Source organism: Petromyzon marinus, chromosome 22 (genome assembly GCF_048934315.1).
Source record: "Petromyzon marinus isolate PM22_M1 ecotype Great Lakes invasive population chromosome 22, UKy_Petmar_22M1.pri1.0, whole genome shotgun sequence".
Lineage (NCBI taxonomy): Eukaryota > Metazoa > Chordata > Hyperoartia > Petromyzontiformes > Petromyzontidae > Petromyzon > Petromyzon marinus.
In genome coordinates this window covers 9,543,688-9,570,395 of record NC_133688.1, presented here as the reverse complement: position 1 = coordinate 9,570,395, position 26,708 = coordinate 9,543,688, and the positions used below count along the sequence as shown (strand labels likewise).

The window sequence follows — 26,708 nt, the reverse complement described above, 5'->3', positions numbered from 1 at the left end:
CTGTGCATCCGTCTGCTCGATGCGCTGGAATCCACAACCACGTAAACCGCGCGGCAGACACTCCGACTGCCCCCCCCCCCGCGGTGGCGCAGATGAGCAGCGCGGCGTCGCCACCCCCTCGGCCACGACGGCTCAAGGCGAAGGCCTCGCCCGCCTCGTTACAGATCCTGACGCGGGACTCGGTGACGGTGGCCGTGGACGCCGTGGTCTACTACCGCGTGCACGACGCCACCGCGGCCGTCACCAACGTGGTGTTCGCAGACGGCGCCACGCGACTGCTCGCGCAGACGGCGTTGCGCAATGTGCTGGGCACCCGCAGCCTCTCCGACATCGTGTCGGAGCGAGAGGTCATCGCCCGCAGCATGCAGGTGCACGCCTCCAAGTCGCGAAGGTCATCGGCGCTCAAAGCCTCGGCTCGCGTTGTTGCTGCTGCTGCTGCTGCTGCTCTGGAGACCGGGGAGACAGGACGATGTTCGCTCGCCACGCCGATGGCATTCGCCGTGATTTGTCACTGAACAGAGGGCTCCCATCTTCCACTCCGAAAGTCACCGATGCCACCAGGAGCCTCCTTGCCACCCACCTTCCTTGTTGTAGCTCAATCCATCGTGAACCGCAGCGTGAGAACAACTTTGGGAGCGCGTGGCACAGTCAACGATATGCAAACGTTAAAACAAATGTTAAACGCTCAAGATGATGAGCAGCCATGTAAAACATTTATCGTTTACTGGAACAATTCGCATGGACGAGCGCTGGAGATGGAACATCTCGTGTCCAAGTGTGTCCAGGGCACTCGGCTCGAGCTCTCGCCGGCCATGCGTATTAGGAGCGGCGGCGATGTACATTGTAATCATTCTGAACCAACATTTTTGTTTGACGACCAGACGAACTTGGTGGGAGTGGGGGGGGGGGCAGGTGAGCTGAGGCTTTAGCCATGTGGGGGGCCGGCAGGGGCGGGGCGGTCAGCCCCTTTGGCCCCCTGGTGCTGCAGAGAGCTATGGCACATTGCAGTGGTTGGAGGCCAGCAGCAACCTATGCCTTCCCATTGTAGAGGCCGCGGAACGTATATTTGGCTGTGCCCGTGCTGTTATCTTTGTGCTCAGCACTCTGCACCATGAACCCAACGACCTCACTTTTAACTCCCAGCCTCGGTTGACATCGGGAGCGAGTGATATCTGAACTGGGTCCTGGGCCACTTTCTTCACCAACCCATAATGACCAGCGTGGTGAAGTACGGTCAAACAATTCCCCACGACCGACAAAGTGGGGAGGCCTTCATCCAGCAGTGGATTGACTGAGATCGCGTGCATTTGTCTATTTACAGTGCTACAATTACCAGGCATTTAAGGATGCATCAAATTATCAACTAAAGTGCATTATTTCATTATAAAACATGCATCGATCTTGAGTAAGAATCGAATTTCATTTGGGGATCTGTCATCACGTGTTCATGTTAATTAAACGAGCAGGGAAAATGGGCAAAAGTAGTCAAAATAGTTCAGGAAAGTCTACTACCTACCTTTAAGCGCCTTCTAAAAAAAACCTTTTTTTATTTAACTTGAACTGAGCTGATCTCTGATCTGGGCTCCACGCATCAGCGTCGCTGCCTTCGGGCAAGTGAAACTTGTGCGAGTCACTTATTACCATTCTTATTACAATGGCCAGCTGATCTAAAGGAATAGGACACGGACTAAGCCCCTTGACGGTCCCAAATGCACACAAACAGAATAGGATGCAGAAATGTAAACGCATTCAGAGGGGCCTTCGGCACAGTTCCCACCGCTGGCTTCGGGTCACCAATAGAGATGAGAGTATGGAGGCAGACTGAACGTCACCTGCATACAAAGAAATGCAGCACTCTTAATTGTGGACATGCAACAAAATCACTGTCTCCCAGTCATCTTACGGCTCATCACAATAAGGGGTTATGATTCTGTTGAAGAATTGATCATTTTTGTCCAATTATATCACTTTTTTAAAGGCACTGTTATTGACACAGGTGTTGAGTTTTTTTTGTGTGTGCTGTCAATTGTTAAATATCATTCGCTTAACTTGATGTAATGCAACATGCTTAATATTGGAACTGTGACTTTAAAAATAGTAAATAACTGATTGCTATATATCGTGTTTTTACTGTTAAAAACCACGAGTGCCATGCATACTGAAGTGCTCCTGAAATCCCAGTTAGGGGTCATCTCAGCTCCAACTAGATCGCTTCAGGGTTGTTTAGAGTAGGTACCACTCCGCGGGAGACAACAGCCACCACGCTGTAGAGAAGGAAGGGTATGTTCACCACTGAGTCAGGGTCGTAAATGGAGATGAGGCACCACCCATCGACTTATCGTTTGCAACGGCAGCAACTTTACTTGACCCAGGACCAACTGTGGCCAGTGCTGTTTTTTTAATTAACAGCGATGACTTCTCCGATGTGTTTTTGTGTTGTAGCGAGTGTTGTTCGGCAAGCTGTAAAACCTTAAAAAACCAACGTGGTAGTAGTAATCGCGCTGGGTTATGTCACCCACCCTTATTATCGTACCCCACAGACCAGTCTCGATGAGGCGACGGAGCCCTGGGGCATCAAGGTGCAGCGTGTAGAGATCAAGGACGTGCGTCTGCCCTCGCAAATGCAGCGAGCCATGGCAGCTGAGGCGGAGGCGATCCGTGAGGCGCGTGCCAAGGTAACACCGCCCGGCTTGGCGAGCCGATACATCATCCCCTTGGGCTAGGGGTGTAATGGGCTCTACACTACAACAATGTTCCATGCCACTCCTCAATGCTGTGTGAACCACAACCCTGTTATTTTCGTAGGCAGCTGTCTATGTTGGCTGCTCTGATAATGCGATGGGGCCCTCGAAGCTTCATCACCTTCACCGTTTGTCCTACTCATGCGGGGGTCTGCTGTCATCCTGCTTCTCTTTCTCCACTCATTCCTGTCCTGGGCCATCTCCCCATCCACTCCAACATTCCTTCATATCTCGGCTCACCACTTTAAACCACCTCATTCTAGGCCACCTTGGGGCTTCCATGTTCACCACTTTTCTTCCAATTTGGTTTCCCGCTTTTATTATGAAATGCCTTGGCCGTCTTGCTTCGACTCTTTTCGGCTTGTATGAGATGGGCAACATTCTCGTCTGCTTGATCTCTTCATTTCTGGGGCCATCCATTTCTCAATTGTCAGGACGCTTTCGTGGTTGTAATGGTTAGCAGACTAGACTCCCAATCCAGAAGGCGCCAGTTCGATTCAAGCTCCTTGCGCAGCAGTCGAAACAATGGGGCAAGTACCCTGCTCTTCCTCCGTCCGCCCAGCAGCTTAAATGCATATACACAGTTTCATCGGCAGGTTACGCATGTTTGGAGTAAAGTATGGGCACTAAAAAAAGTCGTCTAACCAGTGTAGAATAATGGGTCAATTGTACTCAGTGGGAGGGGTGCTGCTGTTTCTGCCAAGCAGTGGTATGACCCAAGAAATCGCAGGGCCAGACCATTACCTCGTATTTCTAGTCAAAACGGACCCGTTGTCTCACGCCTCCCGTGTACTGGCAGGTTGTGTCGGCGGAGGGGGAAATGAACGCGTCGCGTTCCCTCAAGGAGGCGGCCATCGTGCTGGGGGAGTCGTCGGGCGCCCTGCAGCTGCGCTACCTGCAGACGCTCAACAACATCGCGGCCGAGCGCAACTCCACCATCATCTTCCCCATCCCCATAGACATCCTCAGCGCCCTGCGCAGCAACAGTAGCAGCAACATGCTCTGATGGCTTCCAAGCCGGGACTCTGCCACGCTTTGCAAAGTCTGGGGAAGGGTGGAGGGGGTGGTGTTCTACGAGGGAATGGTTGCCGGTGGTTATTGGTTAGAAATTAAATCCGTGAAGTTTGCACCCCACCTCGATATGCATAATAGTTCGAATGTACTTTAATTGTATTACCTTTACACAACTGCTGGCTGCTACTGGCTCAGCACCAAGCCCATGTGTGCACCTACTATGTATTCACAGGTTTCATCATCGACAAAAAAAATCAACATTGTTCCGAGGGCAGAACGCGTCGCTAGAAAAGATGATGAACGACGGTCAAGAATGATAATGAAGTGGCAGCTAAGGGATGGAAACGTCCGAGAAAAACGTACACCGAGGAGATGGAACAATTAATTAAATTCAGGTCACGTGCCTTTATCCAGCAGCGGATTGATCCAGGCTAATAATGAAGAAACGTAAGCGCGTTAACTCTGCTCACTCGAGGCTTCAGTATCATTTCTCTGGTCACTCAACGAGCATCGATCCTCACTGAATATATCTGTGCATGTTTTGTTTTCACACGTGCTTACGTGAAAGCAATAAAGGACTTTTACTATGGCCATAAGTCAATGTATGTATGGTGAACTTATTTCGCAGCGTACGTAGCTAACCGTGCTAATCGTAACCCCAAGAGAATTTGCCCACAATGAGGTGGTTTCAGTTTTCATGGCTACTTCGCTCATTTTACTTCGATTTCTCCTTTTTAGAAAATTTGTATTGATGCACCGAATGCTGATAACTCTGCTCACTCGAGGCTTCAGTATCATTTCTCTGGTCACTCAACGAGCATCGATCCTCACTGAATATATCTGTGCATGTTTTGTTTTCACACGTGCTTACGTGAAAGCAATAAAGGACTTTTACTATGGCCATAAGTCAATGTATGTATGGTGAACTTATTTCGCAGCGTACGTAGCTAACCGTGCTAATCGTAACCCCAAGAGAATTTGCCCACAATGAGGTGGTTTCAGTTTTCATGGCTACTTTGCTCATTTTACTTCGATTTCTCCTTTTTAGAAAATTTGTATTGATGCACCGAATGCTGATAATCATGCAAACAGTTTACTATGTTTAGCGCTTGTCCATTAACATTACAATGTGCCAAGCTTCAAACACGTTGCAACCGAAATAAAAATAAAAACTTGTTACATTCATATTCGTCTCAGTCAGTAGAAAACAACGTACACTTAACCAGCGCAAAACGTTAAATCATAAAAACACCAAGACACTCCGGCTCAGCTGCTAAATCTGACATGACTTAGTATATTTGTTAATCGTGCATTGTCAACGTGCAGCCTCATCAAAGATTTGTACAAAAAAATGTCAATGTTGACAGCAGGATGGATTTCCACAACGCTCGCCCTCCAACTGAAGGGGCAATAGACAAGGTCGACAGAAAAAAAAACTCTGCCGACTCCTGCCCATTTGTGATCATGAGCGTATGCGTGTTTCATATCCTCCAATCACAATGGGAGATGGGGAAACCACTATCACCCACCGCAAAGTGGTTATATTTTTTTTTTTTAAAACAACACTTCACCCACCATGTTGTGTGCAAAATAAATTACATATAACCAACGTATCACGTTTTATCCAGTTTCGTTTCCAAAGGCCGACATAAGGGTCACCCACGGTTAGGTGTATTGGACTATTATTGGTCACGTTAGCAACGCACATTTGTCAAGGCGTCTGTTACTCGGTGTGGATGCATTTCTAAAACAATGTAAAACAACAATGTGTCAGAATAAACGCTACATTTACCTGAATGAACCGGACTTATTTTCTCTCTAAATACTACACATTTTGTAAAAAGATGGCGATGCTACAATAGTTGCACCAATCAACATAAACGTTACAGAGGTGGTGATGCTGTTAAGAGTTGCGCGTTATGATTGTGCGAATGGACGCATGTAACAAATGTTACACGTTTTGGGATTGGGAGCGCACGAATAGCTCATAATAGCTACAGTCTAAGAAACTCAGGTTAAATTCTTAGCAAATTAAAACACCACTGGAAATTTATATTTTACCCTGGCCTGAGTCTCTAACTTGTCCAAAGAATGAGTACGTGGTGGGGTGTTTGTCAGTGCCGCCAGTGGGGATGTAACTCTAGCCAGGAGCATTAAACACTCCTTGATGAAATTATCCCAATGTCCCAATGCAGGGGGACACTTCTAAAAAGGGGTCTCTCTCTTAAGGTCCTTTGAAGTTTTTCTTGATAAATAAACGACAGTGTTGCTGCTGGCTATGCCCTCCTCCTCATGTTCCATACTGGTCCTAATGAGATGATCACAAAAATGACTTTTCCCCGATAGTCCCATAGGATAAACAGGATAGGTTTGTCTGTGTTTAACTACACACCTAGGTAAGGTTATGCTGCGACTGTGTTGTTTGTCTATAAACGGTAGCTGCATAGTGATCGTTTGCGTCTCTTGACGTAGTTGCACGCTGGCTCTCCGTGTAAAATGACGAGCTGCGTGCTCCCAGCTTTGCGAGTGCACTGCATATCCTCTACGGCATGCTCGCTGTGCATGCACACGTGTGCGTTATCTGCTCTGTGTATCCCTCCTAGGCTGCGCACAGGCTGCATGCGCACGGCCGGCTGCATTGCCAAACACTCTTGCCCATCTATTACCCCGCACATGGCGTGCGTACACCAGCCGTGCTTGCTCGCTTGCGCGGGCTAACTGCTGGTGGGCTGCACGGGGGGCACGGGCAGGCCATGCGCGTGCTGGCTGTGCGTGGGCCGGCTGTGCTGCACCAGCACGGCGTTGATCTGCGGCAGCGTGGCGTCCGTGCGGATGCTGGTCGGGTCGAAGTGCGTGCGACTCGCCCGGAAGCCGGCTTCCGTCAGGCTGGCCAGAAAGTGGTTGAGCCTGGGGGTTGGGGACCAGGCTCGGCGTCACTCATAGGGCGGCACGAGGACAATTCAAGTAACAACAACAAAGCCCTGAGCGGTGGCAGCTCAGGGGTACTGTGTATCGCCATTATGATAGCAATTAGCTATCGCCACTAAGGGCCATATGCTTAGTCACGCCTCGCCTCTGGCTTGGCCTCTAACACTGGAGCCGCTTGGTGGCGAACGCTCGCCATGGCCATCCCGAAGGAGTAGCTCTGAAGAGCATTTCTCAAAACAACGTTTGCTAATTTGCCGACTTGTGGGAGACTGCTGCGCACTCACTTTGGCATGTTCATGCCCTTGATGCTGTGCCGGTGGATGCTGTAGTAGAACGGCGGATGTTCAGTGGAGAAGCCTCCGTCTCCGCGCTGCCTCTTGCCGGCACCTCCGGCCGCTTCCTCCGACCGTCTCTTACCTGCAAAGAACAGATCAAGCAGGGACTGCGCATTTACATGAAGAACCTAAGAACCAGGCCATGGCCAGCTTGACAGGACACCGCGCACGAGTATGGCTTCAGTTAGCAAAATCTCCTCCGCTTTTATAAAATCAACACGGTATCTTATATCCGCAAAGTCACCAAAATCGCGTACCATAACAAAAGCGAGAGAGTGCTGGAGCTCAAACAGGCTTGAGGTGTGTGCTGGAAATTGCATTGGTGACCTTAAAGCCAGTGCTGTAAATTGCACACATCCAAACAAAACATCTGTGCCAAGGACCTCATGCTGCCAAATTTGGTCCACAGCACATGTTTATGTGCCGCTAATGCCCTAACACCTGCCTGGGCAGCACTGCATGTGGCAACTCAAATCAATATTGAAAATTTGCGAGATTAAATCCTCGTTGGGGTCTATCCTCTTATTTGGGATCAAGAAAGAGAGTTCCACTGTGTGGGAAGTCACGATTATTATCCTGCAGTTTAAACCCTTGAAAAAGAGACTTGAATATTGGGTGATTGATTGAAAGAAACAGCTTTTTCACCAATTGTCATGGCTAAGACAGAATTTTTTTTCTCCAAAATGTCAGCTGTGACTGCCTTGCGTTCAGCTTTCCTCAAATCCTGCTGCCACCAATGTCTGGCACTTCCACCACTGCTGAAGCTATCCGCCTGTTCGAGACTCCTCTACATTCACCTACATCACATACTCCACGATTATAAAAAAATATATATCCCCACCCTATCCCTTCATGTGGTTTTCTTCCCCTCCTCTGAATGATTCACATGGCCCCTCCTAAAAACCGCAGTACCGGGAGAAACCCCACGCATGCTAGGGGGGTAACACTCGATGCCCGTACAGATGAGATGCAGATGGAAATTAAACAACTTGCTGTGCTACTATCATGCCCTGGCAAGCCAGGAGATGGCTACCTCATACCCCAGTGAGTTTGGGAGTTCATGCAATCCACTAACCCTCACTGCCTCCACAGTGCCGTATTACAGCAGTGTGTAGCCACTACCGCCCGGCTGCGAATGAGGTGAAGCGCACAGGCTGGAGGTAACCAGGCGGCCGTGGAGCCTCACCCATGGAGTCGGTGGAGGAGTGGACGAGGCCCTCGGAAGTCGGCCGTGCCGACAACGTCGTGCTGATCACCACGCCGCTCTCCTCTGCGAGCACAGGCACCGCACGTTACACATGAGCGGCGGCTACGGCGACCGGATACGCTCACCGCCACACAGTTACAGCTCGTGTGCTACAGGCCTGTCAAACACTCCGCTGAAAATCAGTGGTGCACACGGTCCATACGCTGGTGGACTTAAATGTTTTCTTTATTGAATCTGTTTTTGGAGCTGAATCAACAGCATGTATGTATTTATTAATGTATTCGTTTCGTACAACTTGGGTTTTCGCGATTGTGCTCTTCAGCGCTCGGATGCACGTTCGGGTTGTACCGCGTGTTGTTTGGTATGATGTCCAACATTTCACTGCTATTCAGGAACCGAATTCATTCCAAGAAGAAGCTCCCAGCATGAGGAAGCAGAATGTTCGGACATCGTGCAAAACAACATGGGGTACAACCAGATAATGTGACGGAGAATTATATTGTGTTAGCACTTAGTACATCTTGCATTCATGATAGACTTTGTTCATTTGTTTACAGTAAAACCCTGGTTAGCCAGACTAAAAAAGGGGAGGCCCAGATCCAGTTCCCTCAAAAGTCTGGCTAGCCACAATTTCAATAAATTCTATGCAAAAAAACAAAATAAGTGTATGCGTATTAACTATACACATACATGCAATATACAGCATGTCTGGATATTTTAGGGTCTTTATTTAAATGCAGGACCATGGTAGCGATCCCTAAACATCGTTCGATAGGCTACAATGTCAGTGATGCATGATTCAACAACAGAATCAGAACATTGTATTTATACTGCAGGAGGAATCCGATGAGCTATGAAGCTCTTTCACAGATATCCAGTAGGGGCGGGCCAGAACGTTACAACAACAAACAACACAAAAACACGATGTATAGGAAGGTAAACAAATCACTAAAACTATTCCAAATCATGAAACGTATAACCTGATCCAATAAGGACCACCCTGATATAACATTAAAAGTTAAAATACATTCTGTATACGGTGGTCCCTCGGTTAACGATAGTAATTAGTTCCATGAAAACAATCGTTAATTTTAATTATCGTGAATCAAATATATAAAATACATGCTAAAGGCTTCATTTGTTCCAAGATGATCGGAAGTTGACCTTTTTCACCCTAAAAACATAGTTTATAATATTAAAACTTGCAATTTTAATAAATAAACATGAAAAGAACGTATTCAAGTATTAATATTAATAGAAGCATGGATAATTAATGAATAAATAGAGCATATAATTTGTATTCTTACCTTAGGCTAAGAAGATGGATGGCTTCAGGGATTGATGAACAAGTTGTGGTGGGAGAAATTAAATTTTTGGAAGGAGAGTCTCCTTCCACTAGAACCTCCCGAGGTTCCTCACTTTCTCGTCTTTCTTCACATTCATTTTAGGTGCCATTGTTATTTATCTTATTTAACTTTAAACTAAAAAAACACAAATTATTCAAGAGAGCTGTTTCCATAAGCAACGCACATCAAACATTGAAAAGACAGCAAGGCAGTTGCTCTCAAAACGCTCATAAAAGGGCATCATTAATTGGCTGAGGTCTGCTGCCGAGTCCATTTAGGAGCACTCTGATTGGCCGAAATTGGCAGCGTCGTGATATCGTGCAAAATATCGTGAATCGAAAATGTATTGTGAATAGAAACAATGGGACCCTGTGGGAGGCGGATCGTTAGTCGAAATATCATTAAACGGTGGCATCGTAAACCGAGGAACCACCGTATTTACGTTGACTGCAACTTCATAGCTGAGCTCGAGAGACCGACCTTGGCTGGTGTGGGCGGCCACGTTGGTGAGGGCGTACTTCCTGACGTTGGTGCACTCCGCTTCGCCTGCGAGCGTCTTGAGCAGGGGCTGCACATCCTCGACCTCGTGCTGCACCGCCTCGAACAGCATCCGCCGCAGGAAGCCGCTGTTGAATAGACTCCCGGACCTGCCCCGCCCCCCACACACGCACATGAAGAACAAAGGCAAAGATCCCCCACGTGCAGCCTTTCACAGACCATAAGGGGGAAAAGTGCTATTAGCGGGTGCCTATGAAGGCCTGCTCGGCGCACAAGGCGGTGGGTGGCCATGTATATGTGTATGTAATGTTGAACTTTTTTTGCACCGTACGTAAGCCAACCGTGCTAATCGGAGGTGCGAGAAATCGGAGGTGCGGCCAGCGCCACGTCCGGCCGCCTTTGTCTCCCCAGTGATGATGTTTACACACCGCACCAGGTACTCATTTAAGGCTGAGCCGGCCTATAGGTGGCCCAGGGCCGGTTGAGATATTCGTTGCCACACACAAACTCACACACACACCAGCGACATGCAACGATGAATTTCCAGAAGCATTTGTGCGAGTGCTAAGGAGGCCAGGAGTATGTAGCAGGGCTTAGTGTAACTGCAACACCCACCCGCGCCCCACATGGCCTGCTTGCTCAGTTGCTTTTTTAACAATGATGTCGATGAAGGGAATGAGAGTTGTTTTCAGCAATGTGGAGTTGTATATCTAAGTGGATCCATGTTTGGGACAGATTTTGACAGCAATCATTCACATTAGTTGACATGAGCTATTATTGACAATTCCTATGGTCGTGGCTAATCCCTACAGAACAACCAATGTCGACCTATCACAAAATGGTACTCGTTGTATTGACCTCAAATGTATGATGGACCGTGTGAACACTCTTCTTTTCCTCTGCAAGATCCTGTAGTTGTGTAAAGTCAATACACGACCTCTACATTTAAGACCAAACTCAGGTCTTCAAGAATGCCACCGTCTGGCTTCAGGTTGTCCCAGTGACCGGTCGAGGCGTGCGTGCAGGATAGAGGAGCGCAAGTTCCCAAGACAGACATTAGTTTGGAAAACAAAAGGTCTGAGACTAAAGGGAAGACATAAAGCCAGATGGACGGCGATTGTAACATCAGATATCGATGGGTGGGTGTTAATTCCGCATCAGCTGAGGTATATAGCAAAATAAATTAATGGTACGAGACCGTGATGACCTTTTGAGGTCTTTGTAAAATAGATTTATATATCAGCTGGATCTTACCTGGCGAAAGATATCCATACACCTATTTAGAAATTATAAAGCATTGCATTGGCTGTAATAAAAAACTGTGAGTATCTGGTGCAGTGTGTAAATATCAAAGGTGACAGGCACACCAGCCCCCTGGTGTGTGGTGGGAGTGATGCTCACCACATCGGGCCCAGCTCAATGGCGGTGCGTCCTGGCATGCTGTTGTGGCAGTCGCAGGGCAGCACACTGTAGGGGTTTTCTGAACACATGGCGACAGCACGTGATGCACAAGCCACAGCACCCGGTTCCACTCAATGTTCTCAGGGCCACCAATGCATATGATTGCCATCAAATGTTCATTTCAATAAAAATAATACTTTGACTTTGTAACTTAAAGCCTAGTGCCATGACCCATAGTCCTCACAACCCCCTACATGCACCTTCTTAGGTTTACCAATCTTGCTCTTTGATACAGAGATGAGGCCGCTTGCGCACCGCGTGGCAATCACGGAGCGCCGCACTGCGAGCCACGGGCGGTTGTGAGAACTGAGGAAGAGCAACCCTGGTGGGAAACGCCCAAAAGCGTCTACTCGCTGCTCGCCTTGACCGAGCGGAGCCAAACCACGATGCCGGCATGGGTAGGCGGCGACGCGGTGGCGCGTTGGCGTGAAGCGGAGGGGGCGAGGGACGCGGGGTGGGGGAGGAAGGGGCGAGCGATGTGGGTGGGAGGGACGAATGGCACCGCTGATGCGTACCGCTCAGCATGTGCGAGTCGGGAGCGAAGACGCGCTCCTCGCACCACTGGCAGTGCACGAGGCGGCGCAGGCGGCGCGCGCATTCGTCCGCGTGGCCGGGCCCGCGCAGCACCCGCACCACCACCAGCACAAAGTGCTCCAGCGCCACGGCCAGCAGCACCTCCACGCCTTTGTTGCAGCGACCGGCCGCCCTGCATAGGCACGCACAAAAGACAAAGATTCCCCACATAGCCTTTAACAGACCGCTAGGGCAAGTGCTCCCCACATTCCGCACTGCTATACGGGACGTTTGTGCGTGTGCGCGCGTGTGCGTGTGTGTGTGTACGCGCGAGCGCAGAGCTTGACCGCACTACCTGACGGCGGCCGTGAGCACCATGCGTGCGGCGAGCTCGTGGTAGTACTCTGTGCGCACCAGGTTGCAGTGATAGTGGCGCAGGGCCACGTTAGGCACTTTGCAGTAGAGCGAGCTCAGGTCCGTGCTGGTGATGGACACGATACCGTGGTTGCGGACGTTGCGGAACGCGGCGTCCAGGTAGTCCACCGCCGTGCCAAATGGGTCCAGGTGGCTGTCGAGCAAACGGGAATGGGGTTAGAGGTCCGGCTTCCGACGTGGTTTGGTGGCAATGATTCATGTGCGTTAAGAGATCCGAGTGTGTGTAGGCATTTGCATGCATAACGTGTGTATGTTAAACTAATAAGTGATTTTTTTTTCTAAGGTCACGTGAGGACAAAAATCTCGTTAATCATATTGGTTGGAAAAACCGAGGCGTTAAGTGTGTACGGTTGTACATGAGTGGAGGTGCATTTGTGTGTGAGTTAGTGCGATGGGGGAGCGGTAGTGTAGTGGTTAGCGTGCTGCGCCAAGAACCCGGCGAACTGAGTTCGATTCCCGCTCACGGTCAACATCAGTGACGATTATCTGCACCCGTCCTGGGCCTCCCCTAGATCGACTCGGCCTCAAATGAGTACCTGGTGCGATGTGTAAATGTTGCCACTGGGGAGACAAATGCAGCCGGCCATGGTTCTGGCCACCCACCCCCTCGTGTTCCTTGCCGGCCTTCACAGGTGCTCACTAACAGCACTTGCCTCAACAGTATGTTGAGGCTGTATGGGGGTTCTTTGTCATTTTTGTGTGTGTGCCCACGACAGTCGGTTGTGCTCACATGTAGTCAAAGGCACGTAGGTGCATGAGCACGTTGGCATCGTACTGCGTCACCTCCACCAGCCGGTCCTCGGCCTCGCCCTCTACCTCCTCGCCACCCTCGTCACTGTCCGGCCATGACTCCGTCACCGTCATCCCGTTGAGGCGGCAGTTCTCCTCCATCATGCGCACGGACGCCTCCGACACGTCGTTGATGGTGACACGCACCGTGTTGCCCAGGTGCTTGGCCCACTGCAGCCCCATGATCCCTGTGTGCACACGTGCGGGTCACTTGGCGGGTGAATGGGTGGGTGGTCAAGTGAATAAATTAATGGATGAGTATGGGGGTGGTTTGGTTGGCGAGTGGATGAGTGGGTAGGTAGTTGATTGTATAGGTCGGTGAGTGTTTAGGTGATTGATTTAATGGGGAGCGGTAGCGTAGTGGTCACCACACTGTGCGAGGAAACAAATGCGGTCGGGCATGGAGCTGGTCACCCACCCCCATGTGCACCGTGCTGGGGTGAATAGGTGGTTACTAACAGCACTTATCCCAACAGGCTGTTAAGGCGATAAGGGGGATCTTTGTCTTTGTGGTTGGGTGGGTGGGGGAGTGGCAATAGCCACCTCCAGGCATGGTTAGCAAAGGTATTGTTTTTGTCTGTGCTCTATTTAGTCAAATGAGTCATTGAAGCCTCCCAGCCATTGACCAGGCTCCACCTGTGGCTCCAAACGCATCGAGGCACGCCAGGGGCTTCCTCTCCTGCGTCAGTGCTGCCAGGGCACAGAACACCAGCTGCCTGCAGCACACACGCAGCCTCTGGGTCAGCAACACGCACACAGCCCTATGTACTACAACACGTACACACACACACAACACTAATACACACAGCCTCTAAGTCATTAATACTCACACACACATTCAGCCTCTGGTTATCAACAATCATATAGTACAATGTCCAACGCGAACAATCACACACACAGCTTCCTAAGTCATTAACACTCAAACACACAGCCTCTAATTCAGTCATACACACACAGCACACACAGCACGATGTATTAATGTTGGAACATACTACTTATTAACTCATAAACATACTCCTATATACTAGTTTAACACGTATCTATATTGTGAATCCTATATACTACAACAACAACCGCATTTCGCCACTAAGTGGCGGTGACGTCACCACGCTTGTGCCAGGCTATGGGCAGGTTTAGGCCACGTGAGGTGTCAAACGCCCGCTGGCAGGTGACGAGGCAGACCCAGATGCCACGGGTTGACTGATTGAGATGACTTGCTGATGCACCACCTGTGCCCCCTACTGTGCCAACTTGCTGTGCTTTAGCCACCCGGCGCTCCGCTCGTTGTTGTGAGCATCGCTGCTCCCCCCTCCGTTGTTGTTGGAGGGCGACTGCCTCCAACTGCTCAGCAGTAGCGTCCTTCACGAGCCTCCTCCACAGAGGCCTATCTTGACACCGCTGGTACCAGTCATCGGCAAGTCCACTCAGCTCCACGTCCTCCTGTACCACATCACTCCATCTCTTCTCTAGCCCGTGCCGCGCCCGTTTAGCTCCCTCAATCCGGCCAAACAAAAGCTGTTCAGGCATGCGGTGGCTGGGCATGCGGGCTACATGACCCAGCCAACACAGCTTTGCCTGCCGGAGGAGCTCACCGATGTGACTTTGTCCAGATTTTTCAAGAATATGTGAGCTCTTCACACAATCCAGCCTGGTTAAACCCAGGATGGATCGTAGGCAGCCCAGCCTAAATGTTTCCAACTGGCGAAGATGTTCCATTAGGGGGGTCCACGTGTCGCAAGCGTAGAGAAGGGAGGGAATGACTGTGGCCGAGAAGACCTGAAGCTTCGTTCGGAGCGACAGACCAGGTAGCTTCCACACAGCGTTATGCGATGAAAAGATAATGCCGCTCGACTGATTCGGATTGAGACCTCTGCTGTCAAACCGGAGCCGGTTATGAGCACACTGCCCAGGTATGGGAAACTCTCCACTCTCTCCAAAATTGCCCTATCACCAATTAGGAGTTGTGGGGGTGGAGTGTCCGATGGTACAAAATACCCAGGCAGGTGCTTAGTTTTGGTGGTAAGTCCCCACCTCTTAGTGGCAAGCTTCAGGTTCAGCAGCAGTGCCTCCAACTCCTCCTCAGAGTGAGCAGCAATTACCAGATCATCGGCATACATAACATGGTTGAGCAATAGGGAGCCATCCCTTGACCGCACCCGAGCATCGATCAGCCTCCCATTGTATCTGTACCAGATGGAAATTCCTCCGGTACAGCTATTGAAGGCTTCACGAACTACGTGGTCGAAATATATGTTAAATAATGTGGGAGCCAGAGGACATCCCTGTCACACCCCAAGGTGAACAGGGAATGGCTCCAACTCCCGGCCACGTAATTTTACCCAGGCCCGCTCACCATCATGAAGGTCCTTAATGATCGTGAGCAGAGGGTCAGGGACTCCGAAAGCACGAAGAACAACCCAGAGCCCAGGCCTACTGATGGTATCATAGGCCTTGACCAGGTCAATAAAGCAGAGATGTAGGTCTTGTTGGAATTTCCTACACCTCTGCTGTAGCAGACATACATAAAATATGGGATCTATGCAGGACCCCCTTTCCTGAAACCACATTGGGGCTCCGCAAGAATCTCCTCAGTGTGCCTGGCAAGGCGATGTTGAATAATCCTTGCAAAGACCTTTCCCGGCACACTGAGGAGTGAGATGCCCCTGTAGTTGTTACAGTCTGTGCGGTCCCCCTTCTTAAAGAGGGGGACCACCAGGGCATCCTTCCAATCCTGCGGAACCCATCCAGTGGTCCAAACTGTTGTTATGATGTCATGTAGGGCAGTTCGTGCACAAACACCACCCTCAGCATTTCGCTTGGGAGATAATCTCTGCCCGGTGACTTTCCTGGTCTCAGGCTTTGGATCGCCCTCAGTATTTCCTCAACAAATAGCACCTCAGCCAGTGATTTCTTCTACACATATTTGAGGCACCGCAGCCTCAGCAGGGTCATCCCCACCTTGTCCCACGTTTTCCAGGCTGAGGGATTTCCCCTCCCCCAGGACCTCACAGAAATGCTCAGCAAATCTGCAAACCTGTTCCTGGGGGTCAGAGATCACCGTTCTTTCCCCTAATGATGGTAATAGGTGTGGCGCTGCAGGTTACTTTTTTGATGGAGTTAAAGAGCAATTTGTGATCGCGGGCCATTGAGGCAGACTCCATCTCCTCAGCAACCTGCGACCACCAACCATCCTTGCAGCGCCTCACGGCTCTTGGAACTTCCGAGCGAAGACTGGGATAAGCCTCCTCATTCTCTGACCTGGGATGCTGTAGATGATGAGTGGGCCTGTCGCTTTTTCTCAGCTAGCCTGAACACCTCCTCTGTCAGCCAGGGTCTCTGGTGAGGTCTGGACCGCGTACCCAAAGCAGCCATTGCAGCTGCAGGGGTCACAGTCCTAAACCTCGCCCATTTCCCCTAGACATCTGGAGGAGTGGGTGACGATACCAACCCCAGCCGCAAGTGATGATGAAATTCTCGCTACTAACCCTGTGATCCGAGTTCGATTCCTGCTCACGGCAAACACCAGTGACGATTATCTGAATGGGTCCTGGGCCTCTCCTAGGTCGACTCACACTCAAATGGATACCTGGTGTGGTGTGTCAACATTGCCACTGGGGAGACAAAGGCGGCAGGGCGTGGTGGTGGCCACCCACCCCCTCGTGTGCCGTGCCAGCCTTCATAGGTGCTCGCTTCGAGCACTTGTCCCAACAGTCTGTTAAGGCTATGGGGGGGGGGGGGAGAATCTGTGTTTTTGAGTAGAGCTGACCGGTTGGGCTTCATGCGTGGGTTGAAGAAGGAGTCGGACTTCTGCGGAACGTTGTGATTGGGGAACACGTGCACGCTCGTGTCGGCCTCGCTCAGCACGCGGCCGCAGGGCGGGGAGGTCAGCACACTCCCCGCGACAGAGCTCACCGCTACGCCAGCGGTGAGAAGCACAACGCACAACAGGTAATCAACACGGCACCACCCCCCCCCACTCCCAATTCCCTGCCGTGCAGGGGCAGCGACCCAATGTGACTACACTTGTAAAAGGCATCTAAGTGCAACGACATCACGAGACCTGGTACATGAGTGACTTGGATCAGCAATTGCAGTGGTTCACGGTTCGAATCCAGCGGCCGCCCTAATTAATATTGCGGGTGTATTAACTTTAAAAATACTAGCGCTCTGCTTCACAATGGGCATTAAAGATGGTGTGATGTCATTCTCAAGAGTAGACCATTGTGTGCTGGTGTCATAGTCCAAATCTGCCATATTTGATCAAATGAAATGCAAATATACGTAGCAATCATTGCCTCCAACTACTAAAACATTTGAAAGTACTGTCCTGAAAAAGAGTGTCGAGGCTAAGTGAGGCTTTCCATTAGTAAAACAAGTGTAATCATTTTGATTTAACAGGTCCCTGCAGGGTGGGCTGGTAGGAACATTGGAATTTTGCGCAATTTTATGACATTGTTACGTAAAATTGTGCAAAACATCCCCAAAAGCGAAGTTCGCAAATGAGATAATGTGACTTCCAAATGTTGGGTGCAATAAGACATATCAAGTCTCTGCACTGTCTATTGCTAATTTTACACCCAACAGCACGAGATTTCACTTCGTTAAAGTATTGAAAGGGGACGGACGGACGGACACATTAATCTATTGCAGGCTGGTACACTCAGTTTACAACTTCGTTCCTACCAGTAAAACTTTCGTGACTGCAGTAATTCATATTCTTAGCTCTTTCGGTAAAGTCACGTTGAATGGAAACAATAAAATATATTTTATATTTTATTATTTTATTGTTTCCCTTTTATTGTTTCCCTTCAACGTGACTTTACCGAAAGAGCTAAGAATAAGTGTAATCATAATAATAACACCAGTGTAAACCACACGTGCTGTGGGAAGGGTAAGAAGGTTCTGCTATAGAAGACACCGGATGGAGAGAGAATTAATCATACGTGGGCAACGATGATGGATTACAGAAATTGAGCAACACTAAAAAAGCCTCCACACTATCATTATCAAAGCTGTCTGACCACAGATAATATACAGTCAGTTAATTTCATAATATAAATTGTTCTATTATAAGAGGGCTCATGACAAAGTAATTCTGTACAATTTAGATATTGTTGCTGTGTTTGTAAACGGATATTGATTGTTAATATTGCAATTTCCTTTTTACATGTCCTTCATTCACTAATTATATCGCAATTGTGTTATCAGACGAGGTCATTTGATTTCGATTTAAAGCTTTCGTGACTGCAAGGATTCATCTTCTTTGGTTCTTTCGGTACCGAAAGAACCAAAGAAGAGGTCATTTGACTTAATCAATTTATAGCAACGTCATTGTCTAGGTCCCCGAGGTCGAGGATGACGGTCATCCATGGACAGGGATGATTTTCAGGGTTTGTGGGTATGCAGGTGGCTGATGAGGCCAATACTGGAACCACATATCTTGTTATAGTGACAGCGCGTGTTGTCGTTATTGATAGCTTGGAAGCTTTGAGAGTCCTGTCTGGCCTGGGTGCGTTCTTTCCTTCGTCCCCTGGTAACTTACAGGCAGCAGCGCACACACTGCGTTCAACCACCACACTGCAAGCGATAAAAAAAATTATCTTTGCTGCTTCTTTTCATGCACCGATTGTGCACTGATTGTGTTTAATTTGTTGTCCTTCCCCCGCACCTCTAATGAGCACGGTTGCCTACGTATGGTGCGAAACAAGTTCACCGTACATACATACACTGCACTTAATTTTGGAATCCTGTCCCACCGTCTCTTTTCCCCAAGTTCATATAACATTCAATAACGCTGTTTGTTGCTGGCTGCTTGACATAATGGGCCTGTGCTCAGACATCATTATATAGATATAAAAAAAAATCGCTGGCCGGCAAATCCCTTGCGTGCCTCTGCCATGGCCACTGAGCTTCAGCGGCAGGAGTGGGCGCTACCTTCCCTGTAGTTGCCGTACGTCTCGCCCCGCTTGTAGTGCCGGTGCAGGTGGCTGAGCATGTCGGTCTTGCGGATGATCGTGACGGAGCACACGGCGCAGTGGTAGTGCGCAGCCATCTTCCCCTGGGCCTGTGTCAAAAACCACACGGGCGGCTACAATCGGCACAGCCAAACGCGCCGCATCCAGTCACAGTTGTTACACTTCCACGCAGGCCACGGCCGTGAAAGTTCACAGGCGGGAAATGCAATATTTTATCAACGGTACAGGTACGATGTGGAAAAAGCATTCACACGATGGTCAGCTGCTCATCAAGAGGTAATGAATGTAAATCAAATACGTGCACTCACCTCATGTGGCAGTGCTTACAGTTCAAATTCCAAACTTTTTTTAAAGGATGCAACCAAACTTATTATTTGTGGCTGCTGTTGTGTTTCTTTAAAAAATAAATACCATATTGATGCGTGGAACTCGAGCAGGACAAATCTGATTCTTTAAATAAAAAATTACCGATTCAACTCTCAAATCCGAGCTCCCGGTTACAACAAGGCGTTCCGCCATTACGCTTTCAACTTCCCAATGCACTGGGCTACAAAAACTAATATGGAGTGCCTCCCACCATGTGCCACATATTGTGACGTACCCAGGGTCAAAGTGCTCCTGTCATGGATGACAGAGAGGACTCTGTGTGGCTATCGTATTGCTAGGGCACTGTGGCGGTGTACCTGAAAGTCACTCGGCTGTGTGTTTACATTATTTTGCTCATTAATAATCCGGATACGTATGTTGAACAGCCGATGCAAGGTAGCTCAGATATGTACAGTAATATCCTGGTTTACATCGGGGATGCGCTCCTGAAAGATACGACGAATATCGAAATGACGTAAATCAAAGCAATTTATAAGGTAGGTGGAGGTGCACTTCAGTGACTCATGGAGCCAGCGATGACTCTAGGGTTTGGTGTTACATGGTCATAATCGGAGTCAAATGTGGACTCCCCCAAATCCTTCCACTGCTAACATTCAAATGATCCAGAATGCTGCCAACAGACCCCTCAATCACGCCCCACAGCCAGCTATGGCTCTAGGATTTGGTGTTACATGTTATTTATGTAGTTTATTGTAAAAATCCGGTCACAGTCCCTATGATCACTGTTACGTTGCAATTATGGGTTTATTTTTTGGTGATTTCGAAAAGTTTTTTGGTTTGGACATGTTTGTTTTGTTGTAGTATGGAGTTAGACTGATGGCCTTAATCTAAGTTGTCTTGTGGTTGTTGTTGTTGTTTGACTTGCATCCCACTGGGATTTTTTGCACACAGAGTTGGTGTACGGTGCTTTTTTCTGGAATATTTTGCTGTTTTTTCCATGGACTTTCTGTTTGCACAGTCACACAGCCACTTTAAGATGTTTTCTTGTTCATGTTTTTGTTTTTTGTTTGTTGCGGTTTGCACCCGATTCAAGAGCCGAATGGCTCACAGGGCTATACCAAATAAATGAAACTGAAACTGAAAACTGAAACAGTTGGAGGTTGACGTTCAAAGTGGACTGCGACCCTCAAAGGAATGGTGCCGCCCCCGTGGTTGCCCCCGTGATACATGGATCAAATAAATCACCGGAGACACCGGTGTATGGCAGCAAGAGCAGTTTATGCGAATGCTGTTGCAAGAGGTCACACGGTTGTCACAACGGTCATTCGCTGACTATGCGTGATGGAGGCGAAGGCAGAGAGGAGACGGATACGAGAAAGGACGGAAGCTGTCAGCGACATAAGTGTGGTTTCAGGCAATGCAAATTCGGTAGCGGTATTCATAAAGTGACAACGCATTTGCGAAACAACGTTAAAAGGGGAGACGTAAATCGGGGTATTACTGTTTCTACAAGCCAACAGCTACTGTATTAATTTGTGAAGTTTTGCATTCTTTAAGGTAGTTTGCAGACGGAGCAATCGTATTCTGAAAGTGCTGGATGAGCGACTCACTTGGGGTTGGACACAAGTTGGCGGGGAACTGTTCACCGGCTCAATTCCATGGGACTGCTTGTGCAGGCGACACGGCAGATGGCAGATGCACATGCGCAGGCCTGCAGATAAACAGCACCAGCAAACAACATTTAATCCATATTCTTTTATATTGCTACTTCTATATCCCAATTGTGCCTTGACATCACGTCGCAAGACAAATTACCACGTGGAACGCTTGCAGCTGGCAGTATATGACCGTAAGTCAGAGAATGACCCTGCGGGATGATGTCACAAAACCACTGTAATACCCTAGGACTGCAAACAAGTTTGTAAATGAACAATTCGCTTTAAGAAAAAATAAAAAAAACGGATGACACACTCTACGTACGCACCCCTATTCTATGTAGGTATTGTGTTATTTTATTTTATCAATTTATTATTTTATTCTCATTCTACGTGACTTTACTGAAAGAACCAAAGAAGAAGAAAATAAAGAGGGTTTTATCGACCAATTTATAAGTGTTTTGCTCTTATCCGTGTTTCTGTTTTATATGGGCCAACCCTCTGCACTATTACTTCATCGACTGTAGTGGCACATATCATCGTCAGCAATGATATTCTATCCACTGCTGTTCATCACAGTTCTGTAATGCCCCCAATCCATCTTGAGCTGCATCTCCACGGTGGTGGTCCTTCTGAGTGTGATCCCGCCTCTGTTTTCCACTGTGGACATTTATTTGGTTCACGATGAGAGCTCTTACTGAAGTAGGCACGTCACGGCGTAATGGGTTGACGGAACTTCAGGATGAGGGAATTAGGCAAAACAAATGAGTCAATGTTGTAGTCAGTGTTCTTCACTAATTTTCAGAGGGAGGCCACTTTCGCCAATAAGACATCAGTGTGAGGGCCACCACACATTTTAAACCTTTTGGTTTGACAGCATGATGGGGTGTTTTCACATTTGTGTATTGTCGGGGGGGGGGGGAGTGCGCATGTCAGAGGCCGCACCAGAGGCCACCAGGAGACGCCAGTGGCCCGTGGGCCTTCCAATGAAGAACACTCTTGTAGTCAGAGTAACATTAACTATGTTTCAATATTTCATGAGCAATGAAAGATGGCTTACCATTGCACTCCAGGGACACTTTCCAATGCAGATTCTGTAGGTGACGCTTGAGCTTGTGGTTGTACGTTGGTCTGAACTTCTCCTCTGAGCAGAGTGGGCAGGCTCTCTTACCTCCTGCTCAAAAAAACACAGTGGCAATATTCTTCCATCAAGTATTGCTTATGTAGATGTAGAACAACTATAATTTCATCGTCAGCTGGTTGGGCCAGACAATTGCATTAGCAGTAGCAAACGGAGTGTATCGCTGTGATGCCTCCTTCGTATTTGTAAAACGGCAATAATTCACTGACAAGCAAAGTCATGTTAAAGTGTCTCCCTGTTCACAGCAGCGTGAACCGGTGTTCGCCTCTAGTGGTGGCCCTTGAACAGTTGTTTCTTATGGATCCTATGTGAGTGCCAACAATGACATGAAAACAGTCCCAAGAAGGGGTAAGTCTTGCCATAGGAAAAGCAATGTTGATTTTCCACGAGGTTGATACTCATGCTTTTGACCCTGGAAAGTGGAAGACAACATAATGGGTATTTTAACTTGTATAGTATCTATTTTATAAATGTTTTTCCTTTTAAGGCAGTGTTATTGACGAATGTAACGCTCTTACCCGCCCTGACTGGACATATGTGAGAAAGAGCTTTATAGTTCATTGGATTCCTCCAGTATGAATACATATTCTGATTCCGAATGTGCTGAATTGTTTTCTTTACAATAACTCTGCAGCGTGTGTGTAATACACACATAGAATTGCTTACAGATCAAATGACAAATGTAATGGGTTCACAAAACCCCTCGAGCCACGACAAGCCACTACATTAATCACTACATTAAAAACATAGATTTTTTAAAATAGAACCATGACAACTGAATGACGATCAGGGTAAATCATCACACGCCACAGTATAGAATCCACACAAACTGATCCGGTGCTGGGCATGCCAACCACTGGGCTATATCCAGTCACGTACATTTGAAATGGTTCTATGCTTTTCACATGCGACGTGCCAAGCTCTACACCTGCAGGCACACATAGACTGCTCCGAACTCGGAATGTTTTGGAATCAAGAGGTGAAGGGAACTCACCAGTGTCCACCTGGATGAGGTTCTCCAGATCCTCCAGAGACTCCTGGATGGAAACGTGCCTGTCTGCCGTGACAAACATTGAACGGGAGGTGAGAAAAGAGAAAGTGAACACGACGAGTAGGCCAACTGCATCCTGGAGTCTGCGACGGCCACACCTGATCCTATTTTTTTTTGCCTGAGTTGGAGTGCCAACCAGCAGAACCTCCCATTTTCAACTCTCAATGAGTCGACGGGGAAGTTTGGAATTTTGCCACGGGAGCATTTGGCACGCTCTTGTGACTTTTAGATATCATTCAAACGTGAGTTCAAGTCGCCTTCAGCTCACAATTATTTTGCCCGCAATTTTCCAATGACAATGACGAAAGAGAAATCGTTCAAGAGATACCTGCGGAAGATGAAGCCGAGACGACATCGGTGCCCTCCCGCGTGGCTGCACAGTCTGGCTGAGGGAGAGAAACCTCCATGGGCTCCTCCAGCTTCAGAGGGACCATCTCCATGGGATCGCTTTGAGTGTGGTCCACAGCCACTGCAAACATGGCAGAAATGCCCCTCACCGTATGAGCCAGGACAACATGGTGCGGACACCCAGGCACGTGCCATGCACCAAGCAATGTTTAATCATGCAGTGCCATCCGGTATCAAGAATGAAGCTTCAAGGCAGCACACAAAGCACAATGTACTTCAGAATCATCAAGATAAACTCTACAATGATAATGAATGGTATACGTAGGCTCTCACAACCAATGTTTATTCAAAGTTTATTTTGGATTAGATTGTGTAGGCATGTACATTTTTGCTTTTATTATTTTCAATTTATTATTTTTAATTTAATTAAATTGTATTATTTTTTATTTGATTTTCCATCTACATGACTTTACCGAAAGAACCAAGAATAAGCATGTCAATTTTTAAATATAACCCTCCACAACCTGAGCCAATGAAATACATTTATCACGTGGGCAAATGTGGCATGCGATTTGGTTTATCAGTAAAAGCGAAATGATGGAACGCAAAGAATATTAAAAATAAAGTACAGTACGACTTTTCGCTATAGATTACAACCAGCGCCATCAGGTGTTAACACGAGTGGTGTAGGGGTATTTAGTACCAACTCTGGCATGATACCTACTCGAACTAACCCAAAAGAAACTACTTTCATTATGAATCATGTTCATTACATACAGTAATCGACGTGGGTGGTGCATTCAACGCAATGACATGCACTTTTTTCATAAAGTAGTATTCAGCATTCAAAGGTCAGACTATAAATTAGGCAGCAGTGCATGATGAGAATTGGGCTTACGCCTGCTCCCTTCCTCGAAACACTCTGGATGGAGAAACATTTCAGAAAACATCGATAGCGGTTCCAAAGGACTGCCCTGGTTTTTTTTAGTTGCTGGAAATCAATTCAACGTCGTCATAAATTCAACTAAATTAACTTTTTATTTTACCAGGTAAGCCTTACTGAATTATATCGCTCTTTTTTCAGAAGCGACCTGGCCACAAAAGATAGTTCATAGTTACATTTATTTGGTATAGCCCTGTGAGCCATTCGGCTCTTGAATCGGGTGCAACCGTAACAAACAAAAAACAAAAACATGAACAAGAAAACATCTTAAAGTAACTATGTGACTGTGAAAACTGAAAATCCAGGAAAAAAACATCAAAATATTCCTGAAATAGCACCGTACACCAACGCTGTGTGCAAAAATCCCAGTGGGATGCAAGTCAAAAAACAACAACCACAGGACAACTAAGATTAAGGCCATCAGTCTAACTCCCTACTACAATAAACAAAAACATGGCCAAACCAACAACTTTCCGAAATCACCAAAATAAAGCCATAAATGCAATGTAACAATGATCATAGGGACTGTGACCGAATTTTTAACAATAAACTACATAATATAAATAACGAAGTGGCTTATCATCGTGTGGAAATGTATAGCGGCCAAATTCTCTAAACGCGTGATGTTGATTCGAGGGAAAACCCCGAGGACCCAGATAAATATCCACGCGACCACGGGCTGAGACACCACACACGCAAACTTTATACATATACAGCAGCAGGCGACAGGGGTCTGAATCGAAATATGGCTCTAGGGTTTGGTGTTATAATTTATTTATGTAGTTTATTGTAAAAAATTTGGTCACAGTCCCTATGATCACTGTTACATTGCATTTATGGCTTTTATTTTGGTGATTTCGAAAACTTTTTTTTGGTTTGGCCATGTTTTTGTTTATTGTAGTACGGAGTTAGACTGATGGCCTTAATCTTAGTTGTCTTGTGGTTGTTGTTATTTGACTTGCATCCCACTGGGATTTTTGCACACAGTGGTGGTGTACGGTGCTATTTCAGGTATATTTTGATGTTTTTTCCAGGATTTTCTGTTTGTACAGTCACATTATCACTTTAAGATGTTTTCTTGTTCATGTTTTAGTTTTTTTGTTTGTTGCGGTTGCACCCGATTCAAGAGCCGAATGGCTCACTGGGCTATACCAAATAAATGGAGCTAAGAACCCACGACCTCCTGCACAGGCGTGGGAGATAACGTCTCACCACCGAACGAATCAAGATACATCCACGATGTCAAAGTTCGTGGAATGTGGGCATCGGGCACCGCGCCCTCCTGCCCTCACGTGAGACACGAACTGGGAGCTCACCCCCCTCGCTCTCCTCTGCCACCCATCTCACGCACAGTCTCCAGCGAGGGTAGAGAGCAGGCTCAGGGCAAGGTCTCGTGCACGTGCGTGCAGCTCTGCTCTGTCCATCCCTCCCCGCAACAGCCGTGGACAGTAACGACCATACTTCACCACGCTGGTCACGACCGGGCCCCGCGCTACAGTGCCCTCTGCTGCCTGGACGCGGAGCTTCGCGCGCGCGCGCGGTCGTCTCCCATCCAGGCGCGGTCCAGGCCCAATCCTGCTTAGCTTCGCGAGACTCGGGGTCGACATCGCCGCTGGTCGCGGGGGAGGAGGGGTTGGAGCCAGCGACGGAGCTCCGCGATGGGCCCAGCTACCTCTCCTGCAGCCTTGCCTCGTACGCGCCGCACCTCACCCGCTGCCATCTCCTCCCCCTGATCCCCCCCACCACGACCACCACGACGACAGAGGAGAGAGCGGAGAGTGAGCGGGCATCGCGTACACCGCGCCTCACCTGAGTCCGGCTGCGAGGGCTTGCAAGGCACCGCCTCCTCCTCCTCCAGCCGCTCCGCCATGTCGCCCATGCGTGACGTCACCTCCTCCAGGTCGCTGTGGCCCTTCGGAGTTTAACAGATTCCCCCAGGGCCGACGGAGCGTCGCTCGGCTCACGCGAGTCAACACGGAGAGTGCCCCGGGGGCAGCAGTG

At 48.3% G+C, this 26,708-nt stretch overlaps 2 protein-coding genes across 6 annotated transcripts in view; one reads left to right on the top strand and one right to left on the bottom strand.

The window, feature by feature from the left end:
• Window positions 1-5,552, top strand: part of LOC116945035 (stomatin-like) — a 17,722-nt gene extending 12,170 nt beyond the window's left edge. The window contains exons 5-7 of one of the 2 annotated variants that reach the window (XM_032959104.2): window positions 165-368; window positions 2,541-2,675; window positions 3,541-5,552. In XM_032959104.2, the coding sequence (XP_032814995.1) occupies window positions 165-368; window positions 2,541-2,675; window positions 3,541-3,747 (546 nt within the window). In that variant the 3' untranslated portion in view covers window positions 3,748-5,552. Of the gene's footprint in view, window positions 1-92; window positions 369-2,540; window positions 2,676-3,540 lie in introns of both variants that reach the window. The other variant, XM_076068708.1, reaches the window with a different exon arrangement.
• On the bottom strand, window positions 4,835-26,708 carry TRMT1L (tRNA methyltransferase 1L). Of its 4 annotated transcripts, none has more exons than XM_032959102.2 (16): window positions 26,517-26,708; window positions 23,745-23,885; window positions 23,360-23,422; window positions 22,285-22,398; window positions 21,180-21,280; window positions 19,202-19,331; window positions 17,034-17,181; window positions 13,904-13,983; window positions 13,209-13,455; window positions 12,399-12,611; window positions 12,046-12,236; window positions 11,471-11,549; window positions 10,052-10,218; window positions 8,205-8,288; window positions 6,968-7,100; window positions 4,835-6,662 (listed from the first exon to the last, which is right to left on the bottom strand). In XM_032959102.2, exons 1-16 carry the CDS (start codon window positions 26,584-26,586, stop codon window positions 6,470-6,472), a joined length of 2,154 nt encoding a protein of 717 aa, XP_032814993.2. In that variant the 5' UTR covers window positions 26,587-26,708; the 3' UTR covers window positions 4,835-6,469. The 4 variants fall into 4 exon arrangements, with proteins under 4 accessions (XP_032814993.2, XP_032814994.2, XP_075924821.1 ...); XM_032959103.2 differs by lacking the exon at window positions 26,517-26,708 and adding an exon at window positions 26,380-26,453; XM_076068706.1 differs by lacking the exon at window positions 26,517-26,708 and adding an exon at window positions 26,169-26,357.